Here is a 17,007-nt window from a genome sequence, read left to right on the forward strand (position 1 = left end):
TAAATGTGTTTTATGTCGAGGCTTTCCCCCCGTTTTCAAGGTTAATGTTGAACTTCTATTCGCGTTTTTATATTAGTATATTAAGATGAATTTCTTTTTTCGTCCTTCTTGAATTCTTTTCTATCTTCACAGCGAAGAATTTAAACTAAAATGAAAATGACTGAGATTCGTGGTCGACTCATAAATCTAAAACGTTTTTACAACACAAAACCTTTATTGCGCAAATTCCAAATGCGCACGCTTTGATATAAAAAAAACACCATATAAAATGACTGTGACTGACCTACACCTCCTTCCTGGAATCAAACCCGAGAAGCAGTGAAATGTGTAAAGGCGAAAAGGCGTTATCTTCCGCATTAATACCCGCTGCAGGGTATATGGGCAGTGTAATGTCAGCGTGTCACTTGTAATGTATAGGACGTGATGCAAGACCTCCTTCAAAAATTCTAAGTTGACTCTGGTACATGTTGAAATTTGCATTTATAACCGAGACAAAAAGAGGAAATGAGTCTTTCCGTACTCGCCCCTTCTGCTTTTGGGACTTTAATTCTCTAATATCGGTGGAGGACACAAAAAGGTAGGCTGTGTGCACCTTCTGTTGTACTCTCTATATAGATATAGGCTCAGTAATCGATACATTGGTGTATTGTATCATATAGGTCGATTTCTGTATCAAAAGATTGCTTTCGAGCTATTCTGTTTCCTCCCGATCTCACCTTATCACGGGAGAGGATGCTTTGTGCTTCTCTGATGTGGTTTTTTCACTATAGTGAGGATTTTTAACATTATCTACATCTCAGTACACCTCAGGAATGGATTCGTTTAGCAGGAAATAACCGCGAATGAAGGACAGGAACTTTTAAAATAACTTCTATCTCATGATGATGAGAGTGATACAGCTGAGGAAGTAACTCACCAGTTTGCTTTTGAGGACTTTTCACTGACCTACAGCCACCTTGGATAGTACATCAAAAACTGTTATCGTTATCTAAAAGTGAGACTTAACATTAGTGCCTTAATATTAATAATAACATATCAAAAGAAGAACTCGGTGTCATACCAGCCCCTCCTTCTCTCTGTTAACAGGAGGTTTCAGTGCAATATTGAAAGGAAATTGCCAAAGAACAGTAGATTATTACTCATGCTGGTCACATTTATGTGACCCATCTTATTTGCTATCCAATATCCAGTTTCATTCCGTAAGTGACTGGAGGTTTTCCATACATTTAAAAAAACTGTGACTTGTGTAGCTTTGCGTGATTCACATTTCAGAATAATCTCAAACATTTAAGTTAAGGTGTCAAATAAGTCATTTTAAGTCCTCTCTCTTTATGGCCGCCGACCTTTACTCCAATTTTCTTCTGATTAGCTGAAAACAGAGGGCTTGAATACAGATGGGTGGGGCTTCTGTGCTCAAGGCCAGAGAGCTGTGTGCCTGAGATGACTATGTTAAGGATATATGTACAAAGTGACATCATATAGAGCTGAGAGTAGAAACAACAGTCCAAAGCCTGGTTGTTTTCTTGCATGTGCTGACCTCATTATTTGAAACTTTTGCTATGTTTAATATGAACAGTATACATGTGACAGGAAATAAGATGAAGAGGAGCAAAGCCAGCAAAATAAAGTTGTGCCATTAGAATTTTTGATATTAGTTTTTTATCTAGTTCTTCACCACAGAGTAAAGAGTGCATTTTCCACAATTCCATTAGAGAGGTGAATAAATGTCTGTGACTCTTGCAGGTAAGATGAAGGACCGACTGACTGAGCTGCAGGCCTTCACGCCTGCAGAGCAGGAGTACAAGCCCACGGAGAACGAGAGACTCACCAGTGAGGATGAGGAGCCTCTGGAGCAACACGCCATCGTGTTTGAGGGTGAGGACATGATGGATGGCATCTACAAGGATGCCCAAGTGATGAGGAAGGAGATCCAGTTGCTCAGAATGGATGTGAAACGTCTGGGGAAGCAGAACACCAGGTTCCTCACATCAGTCAGGAGGATCAGCAGCATCAAGCGGGACTCCAACGCACTGGGACGAGACATCAAGGCCAGAGGGGAGTCCATTTATAAAAAGCTGGAAAAAATGGGGAAGCTGAGCAAGGAGCTAGAGGAAGACCACGGGGTTACATCAGCTTTGGCTCGCATGGTGCGCTCGCAGTACGTGTCTTTGACCAGCGCCTTCCACAGTGCCATGTCTGAATACAATGAGGCTGAAATGGCACAAAGGGAGAATTGCAAAACCCGCATCCAGAGGCAAGCAGAGATCATGGGCAAGGAGGTAACCAGGGAGCAGATAGATGAGATGATTGAGACGGGCAAGTGGAACGTCTTTTCGGATAATCTCTTGCTGGAAGGGAGGACTGCCAGATCTGCTCTCAACGAGATTGAGAACAGGCACAAGGAGCTGCTGGAGCTGGAGGGCCGCATTAGGGACATTCACGACCTTTTTTTCCAGATGGCGATGCTGGTGGAGCAGCAGGGCTGCATGCTGGACAACATAGAAGCAAATGTAGGGGCAACAGAGGACTACGTAGCCAAAGCTTCAGCGCAGATCAAGCAGGCTGTGAAATACAAGAAAAGCAATCCATGCAAGAAGCTGTTTTGTTGTTGTTTCCCGTGCTGTAAATGAGGCGCCACCAGTTCCCGCCCCCTACCAGAACATTTGATTCAAATCCGCTTTCTCTGCAAATGTTTCTAAATGCTCACATGAAAGCTTCTTGCTGCTCTAGATGTGTCCAGATATCACATTCTGGTATCATTTTCTTTACTGAGTTGATACCAACTAGTCAGAGTGATTCAAACCACACGCACATATGCAAATATATACAGTGCGATAATGGTAGTTACGTTTCCTGATTGCTACTGAGAACAGCTTATGCATACATGACTGCTGTAAAAACATCTAAATTATTATTTCATGTGACTTGCAGCTTTGTTTAGCATTTAGCTTTGTACAGTTTTTGATGTGGCATGCAATATTTAAGCCCATAAAGTATGATTTTATTTATAAATAAATGCCTTGGAGTGGCTATATTTGGACAACGTGAATGTACATCTACAGCTAAGCTTGGAACCGGTACTTGCTATAGACGTGTTTCTTATTGCAACCATTGCTTCACAAGTGTGTAGAAACACTGATCACAGCTCAACCAGCAATTGTGGTTAGCTGGGGAGGCAAGTTAGATTTGTGAGGATTGTGCAACTATATGTTAGCCACCCCCATGTATATTATCACCAGCTACAAGCCAAGGCTGTGCTTTTCCTCCACGTGTTGCTTCACATAAAAAAACACACACACACACAAATATCTGTGTCAGCTCCACTTTAGAAAGTCAATGATTTTGTTTATCACTGCCAGACAACCAACGTCACCAAAGCCAGTGAAATCTCTTTAACAGGGCAGTTTGCCTGACTTAATGCGGTGTTTGCACAGGTAATGTTACAGGAGAAACAGAACAGAATGGCAAACTAAACAGGTCAGAGGACTTTCTGTTTGCACAGGAGGCCTATCTCACTGCCCTTTGTGATGGTAGTAAAATTCAAAAACCCTTATTTCCCTGTGCCTCTGGGCCAGCCCATCCCTCACTGGGGGAATCCCAGTCATCAGCTGGTAAACTGAGGGTGTTGTGACTCAGACTGCTGTGTACCTGTGGGAGTTTTCAGACTTAACTGCCTCTGCTCTGTGTTGAAATGAGTTTCAGGGCTGCAATGATTGCACTTCCTCAGCAGTGCTGTGCGGTTTCTACTGGGGGCATTTACCGACAAGAGCGCGTTTATTTGAACTGTGGCGTCACGCCTCTGGTAGAGTCACACGGCTTTATCTGATGTGTGCCATGCGCTGATTGTGCACGTGTACTCACCAGGATGGCCGAGTGGTTAAGGCGTTGGACTTAAGATCCAATGGACAATAGTCCTCGTGGGTTCGAACCCCACTCCTGGTAAAAACGGAAGTTTTAACCGATGTTTGGAGGAAATGCGTGCAGTCTCATGCACTTCAGGACGACTTTACTCTTCATGGTCAGCCTTTCTGCGCTTAAGCTCCCACAGTAATAATTGTCACCTTCCTTTGAGATTCCTGTTGCGAAGCCATTGTTTGCCATTGCTTTGTCTGTTTTTTTCTTACCACGCATGCACTCTGGTTCAGCTAAGAAACTAAGAGAGATTTTGTGTAATTACAAGGGGCACGCCTCACTGCCTCACTATAGATTTGAGAGTTAACAGGTATTTGATTACACAGTGTGGTCCAAATGCAAACAAAACGGCAGTACAGTAGCAAATATTAATATTTAAATATTCAAAAGCCCCTAAAAAAGCAGTAGTTGATGTTTTCTAACAGATTTACAAATGCTGTAACAAAAGGAGACGTAATTGCAAAGTAACATGCACGTGGAGAAGCTTTCATCATTGCCATTCTTCAGTGACGCTTTTATTCAAATATTTGAAACGAGGTCAATGATGAGGACTTTTATACTTTATTTTCTCTTCCTTCTTATCTTGAATCAAAACCCACCAATCGGGGACCAACAGCTAAATCACACCCTGGCTCATCATCGCAGTGGAAGATGTTATGTACCAAGAGGCCTATTTATATTTCCTGTGTGGACGGTTTCGCACCCCTGACGGTGAAGGTCTGTTTATGTGGTGCCATCTAGCGGTGAGAGAAATATTATTTCACAAATGCTGTATAGTTTTCCCAGTTTCACAGACACTGTATTAAATCTCTCAAGACTTTGCTGGCACTAAAAGAAGACAATGTGTCCTATTTATATTCTTCTGCCTTTGCAATGGATCAAAACGGAGGAATAAAACACAAAGATATTCGAGTACAGTTTGAAATGGCTTTTGATCCAATCATATGTAGACTAAGTGGGTCTGAAGAGTTTTTATGGAGAACAATATCTGTTAGTGCACACCTTATCTAAATATACAGACATATCTCTGATAGATACTGAAAAATACTAAAAGTCGAAACATTCAAGAACTCAAGAGTCTCTTTATTAAAATGGACCAAAAGTCAAACAAATGAAGTTGGCATACTGTGGTGAAAAAAACCAAAACAAAACAAAAAAACCAAAAGGGAAAAAAAAAACAAAACAAAAAACAGCAGGAGTGATAATTTAACCCAAAATACTGATCAAAATGCTGATACACTCCAGGTGCAAAGACTGCAAAACAAAAAGTTATCTGGAGACCTCATATTTGTCTTACATGCATGAACATCCACAGAATAAAAGCCTGATTTGCATGCTCAGTTCCTCATTCAACTCACTCGGACAACTTGAACGCCAAATTCTTTCTTTCTGTCATCCTTTCTTTCTTTCTATAATATAAGAAAGGACATAAAATGTACTAATATTAATGCGTGGTGCCTGAGAAACAAACTGTATAAATTAGTCTGTAACTGGACTGATTACATGAAGAACAGGAAGGAGTAGCATTCTTGCTGCTTCAACAAAGACAACCTGTCGATTTAGGATTTAAATTTTACAGTACATGTCGTCATGTGCAAATCAGTAATTCAAATCCAGACCTAACAGAGGCAGACTTACATTTCTTAAAACAAACAAAAAAAAAAATGTACCAGTACAAAAAAAAAAGAAGAAGAAAAAAATAAATAAATAAAAAAGAAATCACACAAACTGAAAAAGACAGTTTAGTTTTGACACAGCTTGGGCTTTCCTACATCCAAAAGAAAAAGAAACACACACCATACCCATATTTCATCACTAACTAATGACATGTCTGTCATTTTAAACCAGTTTCAAAAAGTTTTTGAAGATTTCTTTCTATATATGGGAACTACAAGTTTTGTTACATCAAATTTCTTAATTCAGACTAAAAAAAAATTTGTTCAACAAGCCCAATCACGAAGATTTATACGTTTAAAAAACCAAACAAAACCTTACTGATAAACATGAAAACCATGTTATTTCAGCACTGCAACTCACACCACTATAATACTGAAACAGTTCCCCACGGATCCTGTAATAATAAAGCAGCTGACCAGCTGTTGTGGCATTCTCAGCAATTTTCTCAAATATACTACAGTGAGACGAAGCTTCATGATACGACCCTGAGACACCAACAATATGTGAACATAGCGGACATGTAGTGCCAAAAAGAAAAAAAAACCCAACAACTTAAAAACCATGATAAATAGTGAATATGAACATAGATAATGGTGCTTATTAAAGGAGGGAAGTGTGTGCCCGTTATTTTTCCTAGAACCTGGCCTGCAGGATTTGTTGAGGTCTGACACTGAGGGGAAGGAAACCACGCTTCCTGCTAACCAGTCACTGATGATTCACCAGGTACATTCATTATCTGACTTTGCTACATTTAGATTTTTGAAGAGAAGAACCTCTAAATAATTGCTGGTTACTTGTCAAAATAGCTGGTAAAAAACCCACAAGCCAACTGTGGCTTAAAAAACAAACAGAAAAAAAAAATAGTACTGACACTCAACTGGTAAATAGTGTTGCTTCACGTCTCTGTACCCTGACTAACAAAGCCGCCTCTTAGTCAGAAGTGTGAAAAAAAGTTGAGGGTGGACCACTGTTGTGACTGCTAAAACATGCCAAAAGAAGAAAAAAAAAAATAGGGTGTGAGCATGCTCATGCTGGTGCAGTTCAATCATCCTGTAAAGTGGAGCACAGAAGTTTGGTCAATGTGAAAATGTAGAATTAACACTGTGAAATCTGAGTTCTAAGCAGTACACACATGGTCACTGTAGGTATCTAAAGAAGATGTCAAAGCGTTCTAGATAGCAGTAACTGTTCTAGCGTGAAGCAGTGGAGAAATCTCACTGAGATGTTCTGAACGACCTCATGGCGAGAAAAATCAAGTGTATCTCAAGTTAAGGCTCTACTCTTACCAATGTAGCACAGTACTGACTTTTTGATATAAAAATTGTTTAAAAATTCTACACCAAAAACATTTGATTATTTACAGTGTCAGAGTAGGTAAAGATACAACTTCAGTACACCAGGATTAATATCAGAGAGGAAGATACAACGCTAGAACTTCAATTTGCTTTTTTACAGTCCTGATGTGTGACTGCAGCAGGTCAGCCTCAGCTGAAGTATTTGTCAGCTCACTACTGGCTTTGTCTTATTTGAGGGATTGAAGACTGTTTCCACTGTGTAGCAGAGAACCACAGGTAAAGTTCAACCAGGAGTTGTCTTTCTGAGGCCGGAAGAGTCGTAATGTCTGTAAACACTGGAGGAAAAATGTGCATTTGAGTTCTGTAGGACCCAGAGGAGTCTGAAGGATGACCTCATTGTTTATGCTACTGGTTTGAGAACTGAACGTAAACACCTCCCTTCCTTTGTGAGCTCTCTGGTGAAACACATGCATGGCAGAGGGATCGCCTCCTCCCGACGAGAAATTGTGTTGAATTTGCATTTCTTGAGGTGATCAGCCATGCTGGCGATGTTTGCAAATTTCCACTCGTTCACTGTACCAAAGGCTGTGCTGAATCGCCACACCTGAACAGAAATAGGAAAATTTGTTCATTTTCATGTGCTGAGCACAAAACAGACAAGTGAAATTTGCTCTCAGCTGTCTTTAAAAAGTGCGCAAGTGGACAAACCTTGTTTGTGATCTGCCATGAGGGAGACCCATCAGCACGCCGTTTCTTCTCCCACAGCAGAACAACCATGCCACGCATCTGCAGCAGGCTGGCACACACATCTCTCATGATGCGGGACACTCTGGAGAGCTGGCACAAGCTAAAGCTGTCCAGAAAACTTGCTATGTGCTGCAAAACTTCAAATGGAAGACTGCTGAACTGGTCACACTGAGAGCTAAACTGGCAGTTCTTTCTTAGGCGCGTGTCCCCAGTTTTCAATGGCAAACCAGGCTGCACCCCGAAAGAACCCAAGTGCCTGTCGTGGATGATCCGGAAGCCCTGAACAGATGGACAAAATCGTCTTTGGGAGTAGGTGCAGCCGTAGTAGGCCAAGGGGCAGCGCTGCTCCATCCAGCCATTGAGTCCAGCATGAATATCTCCATGAACATTTTTGAAATGAGATGAGAATTCATCTCGTCGGAACAGCTGCCCACACACAAATGTGAACATGGAGCGCTGTTTGGTTTGGTATCGGGCCACACATTCAAGCACTAGGTCCAGTCTGAGAGTGTGGAAGGGGCTGGGGTTGGAAAGCTGTGGACTGGCATGATCGCAGGCTGAAGCTGAAGCAATATCCCCCACCATGGTGTTGGTTGCAAGAATGGCAGAAGGGAAGGAGAATGTTTGCGTACCAAAATCAATGTGGTAGCCATCAACAAACCTGCTGTCTGAGATTCCTCTGCCTCCTGGAGAATCGCCAAGGCAAAAAAGCAAAGCTGCAGTGATAAGGTCAATGCCATGGAGGCCCATGGGGTCATCTGCTACCTCCAGGTCAGACGTGTCAACTGCCTTGTCCTCCATCTTCGCTCGAAACAAATAAGGATCTGACAGCAGGGCCCGACGTCCATTAAATGTAAACATACTTATTCCTCTGAGCACTTCTACATTCTGTAGCTTACGCTCCAGGCACCTGTACCTGAGTTCAGTGGGTAAGTGTTGCAAGAAGTTATTTCTCACATGATCGGACAGTAGGAATGGCATTGGAGGTGCAAGTGGTTCTTGTTGAGGCACAGGAGGTTCCAGTGCTACAACAGGCATGTAATTCTGAGGCATCTCTGGCCAGACAAGGTTGGAATCATTTATCGGTTCATCAATGTCGTCTTCCTTCTCATCAAAAAGCAACTCAACAAAATCATTTTCTTCAACCCAGTTGATACCATCTTCTTCTCCATCGTCTATAGCAGCGCTCTCCACTCCGCCCACCGCTCCCAGCTCACACTCTGAATCAGAGTCACTTTCGTGCATATCTACATTCTTCCCGCCTTCAGCGACATAAATACCATGGCTATCACCATTTTCTCCATTATGGAGTGCTCCATTCTTATCAGTCTTTTCGCCATTTAAGTTTCCAACAATTACATTAATGTCCTTGGAATTAGTGAGGATGTCCAAGGCAGCAGCTAAATTTCTCCTCGTCTCCACTGAAGCCCTGTACAGCTCATTAAAGGGCTCTTCTTCCATTTCCACTGTTGCATTACCTAACACTGTCTCTGGTAAACTTGATGCTGTGGCCATTTTATCACTTTCATCTAATTCTTTATCTCCATTCTTCGACACAGTAGTCGTGACCTTAAGGGACTCTAACAGCATCCTTTGATCCTGCAGAGCCAAAGCCATGTCTAACTGCTCCACCTCATCGAAGTCTTTGCTCAAGTTTTCATAGGACTTGCGATCAGCATAGCTGACGGGCCAGCGGTTCCACTCCATAGTACAACATACTATACTTGCAGGACACGTCTCAAGGTGTTGTGCCATCCTGACCCTTGCAATAGTGAAAGGGCAGCCAAACCCACTGTTGAGGCAAGGGAGGCGTTCATAGGGACACAGCAGACGATGTTCCTCTAGTTTGCACGAGTGAAAAACTGCCCCACAGACAAGAGGACAGCAAATGAGGTCACAGGAAACACCTGTCTCTGGTCTCACCATGCATCTTCTATTGATGCATTTAAGGCAGTGGGGGTGTAGAGTCTCCATTTTTTTCCCCTAATGGTAGCTGGAGAAGGTGTCCAACCCTGAAACAAAATGATAAACAGATTTGTTTTGTTGAGAAATCTCACACGTCATGGTAACACCCCTGTTTTTAGGTTTAGCTGGAACAAAACATGTTGAGGGTTACATTATACCATCTATGCAACCATTTAATAGCACACATGTGCCTTCAAAAAGCCCTGTCACCGATTCCCTCCACATGCACTGTAAACCTTTACGCTATTCAGTAACATTTCACAACACCCATCTTAGGTTTCATGGTCACACCAGTTCTTCCAGGACTTTCAAGGCAAACCTGAACCCTGACCTTTAGGCCCTGTAACTTGCCCTTAGTTTTTCAAGGAATTCTGGTAACAAGTAAAACAAGAACAGCGAACAATTCAACCTGCCAACCGGGTGCAACACAGCCACCAAAATACTTGTGAATTATAACGCCGGGCTTATTTGGTCATGCTACTTGTGTAGGGGATTTGTGGGATAATGAACGCAAGCTAAGAGGACAACAATCATATTAAAGACCCACAACAATGCTGCAAGCCCTAACAATGCAGTGCAACAAAGAAGAGCTATTATTCAAGTCTTTAATGCCTTGGCCGGCGACCGCTGTCTAAATTACGCAAGCACAAATGGCTAAAAACACAAACAAAAACACAGCAACAACTCCTAACACATCAAACCATCAACAGATTACATGTTAACAACATCCAATAGGAGCTTGGCAAGTATGCATTGACGTGACAAGGTATAAAGTTAAAGAATGACAAGCTAAGTCACAAAACTTTAAAAAGTTTAATAGCTAAACAAAAGAACATCATCAACAACATGACTAGCCGGTTAGCATTAGCGGCTACACTTTGTTAGCCTACTTAGTTAGCTAGCTCACAGCTTCTACAAACAACTTACCCGAGTCGCTGGGCTCTCCGAGTGTGCTTTATTTATACTGTCTAACTTTTAACAGCTCCGTCGATGCCTGCAGTACTGAAACTGTGACTACACAAACACCCCGCGGTATTAAATGTGTTTAAATCTTCTTATGAATTGAACAGGCTGCAGCTGCTTCCTCGCTGCTCGGGGTCAGTCGGAGTTATGTTGATCCTGATACTGCGGCGCAGTACTACGTCATCACGTAAACCGGCCGGTGTCCCGGTCATATTTAGGTTTATGGAGGCAGACCTGAGAGCACTGAAATAAACAGAGTGGGAAAACCCCCGAGGGCAGTTTTACATCCATAATCTCTATTAGGATACCTATGATGCAGTCTGGGAAATTTAATGGGAATAGACTCTTAATATAATATTAATTAGCTACCCCTAATTAATATTTTTCTTCCAAGGAGACAGTTTCCTGTCATTTTTTAAGTGGTCTCCAGCAATAGTTCTTCTGGCTTTCTAAAGGTCTTTCAAAGTATTTGTTTGGACTTTTGCTGCCTTTTCACTAATTTTCAGAGGAATGTTTTTATTTTTGTTAAGCTGCTTAACACTGACCTATGAATCATACCAGCATGACAAGGCACTTAACTCAAGGAGTGAACCATTGTTCTGACACACTTCGTTACTAGAAGCCTGTGGCAAAAACACATAATTTGTTCCAATTTCTTTTTTGAATCTACAGAAAGTCAAAGACAACATGATATGATGGGCATAAAATACTACTGTTGAACCAACAAGGTGATTCCCAAAGAACCATTAACTGAAAACGTAGCTCATATCATAGCTCATATCTGTCTAGACAGCATGGTGTGCGGTGTGTCCTTAAAAAAAACGTAAGGAAACTGGACAAATGGAGGACAACAGAACAAGTGTCAGGTATAAAATCTGTCTGCAGCTGGCACAGAATTGGCACAGAATCCGAAAGTTGTGGCTTTAAGAAAGAGGAAAAAGCTTATTAAAGACCTGACACAGGACCTGAGAGACGCATCTAACTCTACTATTCACCAAAGCATCATTAGACGTGGTCCTAGTGGAAGGGTGGCTGTGAAGAAACCATTCTTATGGAGGTAAACTGGAATAAAAGGCTGAGGTATGCAAACTTTCACAACAACTGGACTGAAAATCAGTGGCAACAAGTCTGATAGTGTGGTGAATCAAAATCAGTATGTGTGGGAGGAGGGCAGGAGAGGTACACTGCATAAAGAATATATATATGCTGCATTCCTATGTATGTTTGTGCATGATTCATAATTAGTTTAATCTATTTCCCATTTTCATAGCAAAAACAAAGAAATGAGTGGCGGCTCTAGACTTGCATGGTACTGTATGTAGGCATACAAGTAAAAATCAGAGGATGCTTAAAAAACTCAGAAAGACTAATTACATTTTTATACATAAAGATAAAAAGACTGGCGTAAAATTATAACTTAACCTATCATAAATAAGTCTGATTAGTGTTCCTGTCATATCCAGGAAGCATTAACAGCAAATTCACATCCATTTTCATTAAACATGAAACATGATTAAACATGATTAATTTAAGAACATTGTTTTATTTACAGCTGCAATTTGGGTCACGTGTTAAAACTAAAACCATGTGACCCAAAACTGAGCAGCATATTTGTGTGTCATATAACATTAAAAAGTAAAACATTAAATGTTCAGGCATGTTTTTTGTTTTGTTGCTCTGGATCATATTCAGTTGAAAAGGCACTATAGTTTCTTTTTGAGTAAAAGCCACACATGCAAGAAAAAATTTACTTCAGTGAAAATACAAATGGTATACAGTAGTTGAATTAAGTAGCACAAAATAAAAATAATGACATAAAGCACAAGTATCTTAATATCAGGAATGTGTTTAAGAGAAATGTTTATTACCCACAGCTTTTTACAAATCAAACAAATTTTTATTCTAACGAGCATAATACACAAAACATATAACATTATTATAAAAACACGTGTACGTATGTTTTCCTGTGTCCATTTACTAATTCTATAAAGTCCATACAATTCATGAGGCCACTTCTGAGATGTGATGAATGTTGGACAGGGTAAGCTGTGCTTCCCTTGCTGGGTAGAAATGTCTGGAGCGAAGCCACAACCTCCCAAAGACTCCTGTTACCAGCAGCAAGACAAGCAGCAGTCCTCCGAGGACAAAGGTCTCCACAGCTGGGACTCCTCCTGCATCTACACACAGGTGGGACTGCATGCTTATGAACTGCTTTCAGTGTCTGGAATCTTTAAACTATGAAGTTAAACTATATTAACTGCAAAGACTGAATTAAAAACATACCTAGACTGGGATTTTCACTGTGGTTTAATAGTCGTCTTATGGGTCCGTAAGACACTGTATGGGACAGTGGGATTTCTCTCCGTGTTCTCAGTAATCCATCTTCACTGGAACAGTTCTGTTTGGCAAATACACGAGTGAAATGTGAAATTTAAAAACCAACATTGCTATAACCCTCAGTCATAAGCACTGTATATTTAAAATGATGGCGGCTCATATGGCTGAAAACCACTCCTAGGCTGATGGGGCTATATTGGTGACATATAGCAGGCTACTTGTCTGAACTGGCTTCTGACTATCAGTTTGAGGAATGAGTGCAGCATGGGGTCACTCACAGGCTGACACAGACCGGGACCACTGTGGCAGATCTGGACGTTGCAGTGAAGGAAGACGTTGGTGTAAGAGCTGCCGACAAACTTAAACATTTGTATCCTGAACGTGGCCTCTGGGCCCTGACCGTTCTTCAGCACGCTCAGAGTCTGGTCGTTGGTCAACACTGGGCAGCTAGAGGGAATGAGACAAAGAAGTCTAAGAGGCCTGTTGATAGCAATGAAACACGATGCTGTACTTTAAATATAACAAAAGGAGAAACAGCTAATAAAATAAGCAAACATAACTGCAGGTGATACAACACAGAAGTGTTTGAGTGCTTTCATCTCTTTAGCACTGAGAAATCTTTCTGCATTTCATAGCTCTGCTGTTGCCAACAGTACCAAATACTGCCTGGTTGTCAAGGGCATGCACAGCTGTTGAAGTGAAATGCATGTGGCCTCTCAGCCAGGAGTCACATGACCAGCCTGTGAGATTTGTTGTCTGGACAGCTCTCTATGCAACAAACTCTCTTATTTCAGATTTCAACAGTGCACCCGTAGGAGGAGGTGGAACTGTTTGCTAATGCGGTGAAACAACACAGCCACGGAGAACGCCATAAACAAGCTTCCACACCTTTAAAGTATGTTGTGTAAACATGGCAATCATGCATTTTCATCTGCATTCAGTTTAAACAGTCCAGAGGCAGACCTGTCTGTGATGAAGGTGTACTGAATATTGCTGTATGGATCACTGGTCGGCGTAGCCCAACATCTCTCCATACGCAGCTGCAGATGAGAAGGTATCTGTGACACAGACAGAGTTCGGCAACGGTCAATTAATTCCTTAAACAGGACAAACAGTTTTCCATAACGCACAACAAAATGATGACTCATAGTAAGTAAACAACAGGTGTACCAAGAGATTATAACAGCATGAAAGAGGACTCAAATGACTGTCTAGTCATGGGTGGAGTGTTAGATTTCCAGCACTGGTTGGAAAACTACCCACAAAACATATTGCTTAACCTTGTGTAAGAGCACACCCAAACTAACTCAAAAATAGCTGTGAATATTAACAACACTTTGAATGCTTAACAGTCAGAGCCAAGTATATATAATCCCTGTTAGATATTAACAGATATACTTATCCTGCCAATCAAATGCAAATATAACATATTGCTTTTGTGCATCATGCCAATTTGCAAATATATAATACAGCTGGTTAAGGTGAGAACTACATCTTTACTATTTGGAGGCGAAAAATATAATAAACTGGCATTTCACTGCGATTTACCATGAAAACTTTTACAAAGATGTTATCCTCCAGAGTCAGCGATGGCACAGTGGTCCACCTGTCCTCAAAGGCTTCGTCTTTGTACAGCAGCATTGACACTGAGAAATTCCCATCCTCGGTGTTCAGAGTGATAGGTCTGCAGAAGCAATGGGTTTATTAAAATAGGCCAAATGTTGAGAACAAATCATTCTCCAGTTGGAGAAAAGTCAGAAAAGAAGAAAACATTTACCTGATGTCCACTCTGATCATGTTTTCTCCGTTGGGCTGTTGGACCATGTAGTTGATGGGGTAGCGGCACGCAAATGTTATGTTGATGTAGTTTCTTGTAATAATATCTGAGTAGTTGTTCTGTATGGTGTTTATGAACACGATGTGTGTGTGATCTGAGGCCTATGGAGAGAACATAGCATGTGTGATGGTCAGTGAAGGGAAATGTAGTTTGTTTACTTTACCGTTACTTTTTAGATTTTTATAGAAATAGAAATCAATAATGCTGTTTTAGGTAAGAACAACTGCAGAAACCTGGAATAGAAATTAAGTGATGGGGTGATTAAATAGTGGAGATCTTAAGAGGATGTCTTTCGTGAAAGTTTAGGGCAAATAGTCGGGCGATCCACTGAATCTGGTCTGTGTTTTCATGCCTTTGTCTAACTAATATCTGGATCGCGACATCATAAAACACATATATATACACGAGTCTAACATAATGCAGGTTGGGCTGCCTTTAGTCTGCATGTCAAAGATACTGAACCCTGAGTTGCCACCACCATATTCATCAGGGTGCAAGTTTGTGTGAATGTTAGAAAGCACTTAGGCATAGATAAAAGCACTGTATGGATGTTTGTGTAATTGAGTGAAAGAGACTTGTATTAGAAAGTGCTTTGAGTGTTCAACTGAGTAGAAAGGTGCTATATAAGTACCAATCCAACTTAACATTTAACAATACATAAACTCTACTGTGGTTGTACATATGAATACTGGCAAAGTGGATATGCTAGCATCACCGCATAAATTTTTAAATTCAATTCAGTTTCATTCATATGGTGCCAAATCACATACCAGTTGCCTCAAGGTGCTTTGTACTGTCATGTAAACAACCTATAATAACACAGTGATCAATTTAAAGTTAGGTTGAGTAGTCACTGGGATTAAATGTTCTTTTTCAGCTGTCACCATCCTTTTAAAATAAACCATAAAATGGGAACAGGTGAAAAGCTAGTGTGTGAAGTTTCTGCAGGTCCCTGTTGAGATGCAGGGTGGTGACCATGGTTACAAAGCAGAACAAACTGTCTTTACCTCTAACAGTTGAACATTTTTTACTACTTTTTGGTAAACACTCAATCGCTCCCCCGGGGGCAGCCTCAATGAGAGGACCACTGACAGATCTCACAGCAAACTACAGAACCCCCCCCCCCCACTGCTACCTGCACTTTCCTTTCATACATACTTGAGTACTGAGAGAACTGCTGAAAGCCGTGTTAACCTTTTAGGTGGTTTACAAGAAAAATTTTAAAGCATTCCAAGGATTTAAAGGACACTTATGTGTTAAGCAGTGGCTGACTTTCAGTGTAGAGCAGCTGGATTAAAATAACCGTGAGCCTCATTGCCCAGTGGTTTGTGGCCTTCCAATTCAGTGAGCTTTAACAATAAAAAAATCATCATTCCCACGTGAATGCTGATAAATAAGAAATACAAGGCCATTCAGGGTCCCATTGATGCTTTAAATGAGGCCCTGTCCTGTTATAGGCAAAAAGAACAGCTCTGTCCCTCTTTCTTGAATAAATGCCACTCCTCCCCTTCTTTTCTCTTCATTCCTGTCTCTCTGGGTTCAGAGTGTGTGGCTTTCTCTGTCCATCTATTGTACTTGCTATGAGCTAATTTCCATACAAAATCTGAACACAGAGCCTCATAGTCCACATTCACATCACAGTCGAAAGAAGGTGCGTGGATCATGGATCTGAAGATATTCCTGCAGCACCTGTAGACACTTTAATTCATTATGAAGGGGATTCTCTTAACATTAATGGAGGTAATAAAGAGTAGCTTGTCTTCTTATAAGATTTACCTGAATTTAATATCTGAGTACACTCTTAAAAGATCACCGGAAATAGCAATCTTTTCTTTTTAAGGCAAATCAAAGATAGAGCATACCATTATAGTGCCGCAATATGACAGATTTGTCTTAATGCTGAAAACATAGTCCTCTCCGACTACATCACCACGACACTCCGGATCATTTAAATGCAAATCCCAAGCCTTAAAAGAGAAGACACAAAACAAATAGAGACAAATATGTAATAATTACTCAAAATGACACAGTGCTTTGGCATTATTAATGACTGGTCAGTGATGACTTACGTAAACAGGAGGAACTTTGTTGAGGAAAAAAGCGCTTGGAATAACAAGCTCCATACGGTCGTTGGTGCAAATGACAGTTTCATTAAGTTCTAACAGTAAAAAGACAAACAGTTATTTTATCAGTCACATTTTACACTCAGCACCTATAAACAGGTATATTACTATTTAACCAGTCAGCACATGTAGTGGACCAACAGTCTAGCCA

General features: G+C 41.0%; 3 protein-coding genes and 1 non-coding gene across 4 annotated transcripts; 2 read left to right on the forward strand and 2 right to left on the reverse strand.

The window, feature by feature from the left end:
• The first annotated feature begins 405 nt into the window (after window positions 1–405).
• On the forward strand, window positions 406–3,146 carry stx11a (syntaxin 11a). Its single transcript, XM_063499195.1, has 2 exons — window positions 406–577; window positions 1,744–3,146. Exon 2 carries the CDS (start codon window positions 1,749–1,751, stop codon window positions 2,628–2,630), a length of 882 nt encoding a protein of 293 aa, XP_063355265.1. The 5' UTR covers window positions 406–577; window positions 1,744–1,748; the 3' UTR covers window positions 2,631–3,146.
• A 713-nt stretch (window positions 3,147–3,859) lies between these two features.
• trnal-uaa (transfer RNA leucine (anticodon UAA)) lies at window positions 3,860–3,942 on the forward strand. Its single transcript has one exon. It is a non-coding gene; the product is annotated as a tRNA-Leu (tRNA).
• Window positions 3,943–4,997: 1,055 nt separating this feature from the next.
• On the reverse strand, window positions 4,998–10,688 carry fbxo30a (F-box protein 30a). Its single transcript, XM_063499716.1, has 3 exons — window positions 10,524–10,688; window positions 7,593–9,643; window positions 4,998–7,488 (listed from the first exon to the last, which is right to left on the reverse strand). Exons 2-3 carry the CDS (start codon window positions 9,603–9,605, stop codon window positions 7,285–7,287), a joined length of 2,217 nt encoding a protein of 738 aa, XP_063355786.1. The 5' UTR covers window positions 9,606–9,643; window positions 10,524–10,688; the 3' UTR covers window positions 4,998–7,284.
• A 1,748-nt stretch (window positions 10,689–12,436) lies between these two features.
• si:dkeyp-110a12.4 (pancreatic secretory granule membrane major glycoprotein GP2) lies at window positions 12,437–16,886 on the reverse strand. The gene is made up of 8 exons (XM_063500224.1): window positions 16,803–16,886; window positions 16,596–16,700; window positions 14,674–14,834; window positions 14,445–14,580; window positions 13,860–13,954; window positions 13,175–13,343; window positions 12,843–12,957; window positions 12,437–12,736 (listed from the first exon to the last, which is right to left on the reverse strand). The coding sequence occupies exons 1-8, from the start codon at window positions 16,854–16,856 to the stop codon at window positions 12,561–12,563; spliced, it is 1,011 nt and encodes a 336-aa protein (XP_063356294.1). The 5' UTR covers window positions 16,857–16,886; the 3' UTR covers window positions 12,437–12,560.
• Between the last annotated feature and the right edge of the window lie 121 nt (window positions 16,887–17,007).

The sequence above is a fragment of the Pelmatolapia mariae genome, linkage group LG16_19, assembly GCF_036321145.2.
Source record: "Pelmatolapia mariae isolate MD_Pm_ZW linkage group LG16_19, Pm_UMD_F_2, whole genome shotgun sequence".
NCBI lineage: Eukaryota > Metazoa > Chordata > Actinopteri > Cichliformes > Cichlidae > Pelmatolapia > Pelmatolapia mariae.

What these genes read in the sequence shown, in the direction of transcription:
- si:dkeyp-110a12.4 (XM_063500224.1), bottom strand. Translation starts at nt 16,856, where the DNA reads ATGGAGCTTGTTATTCCAAGCGCTTTTTTCCTCAACAAAGTTCCTCCT. An exon ending in CATATTGCGGCACTATAATG is followed by an intron (nt 14,835 to 16,595) that starts GTATGCTCTATC and finishes TTCTCTCCATAG; the next exon opens with GCCTCAGATCACACACACAT. An exon ending in ATGATCAGAGTGGACATCAG is followed by an intron (nt 14,581 to 14,673) that starts GTAAATGTTTTC and finishes TTGCTTCTGCAG; the next exon opens with ACCTATCACTCTGAACACCG.
- fbxo30a (XM_063499716.1), bottom strand. Translation starts at nt 9,605, where the DNA reads ATGGAGACTCTACACCCCCACTGCCTTAAATGCATCAATAGAAGATGC. An exon ending in CATGGCAGATCACAAACAAG is followed by an intron (nt 7,489 to 7,592) that starts GTTTGTCCACTT and finishes ATTTCTGTTCAG; the next exon opens with GTGTGGCGATTCAGCACAGC.
- stx11a (XM_063499195.1), top strand. Translation starts at nt 1,749, where the DNA reads ATGAAGGACCGACTGACTGAGCTGCAGGCCTTCACGCCTGCAGAGCAG.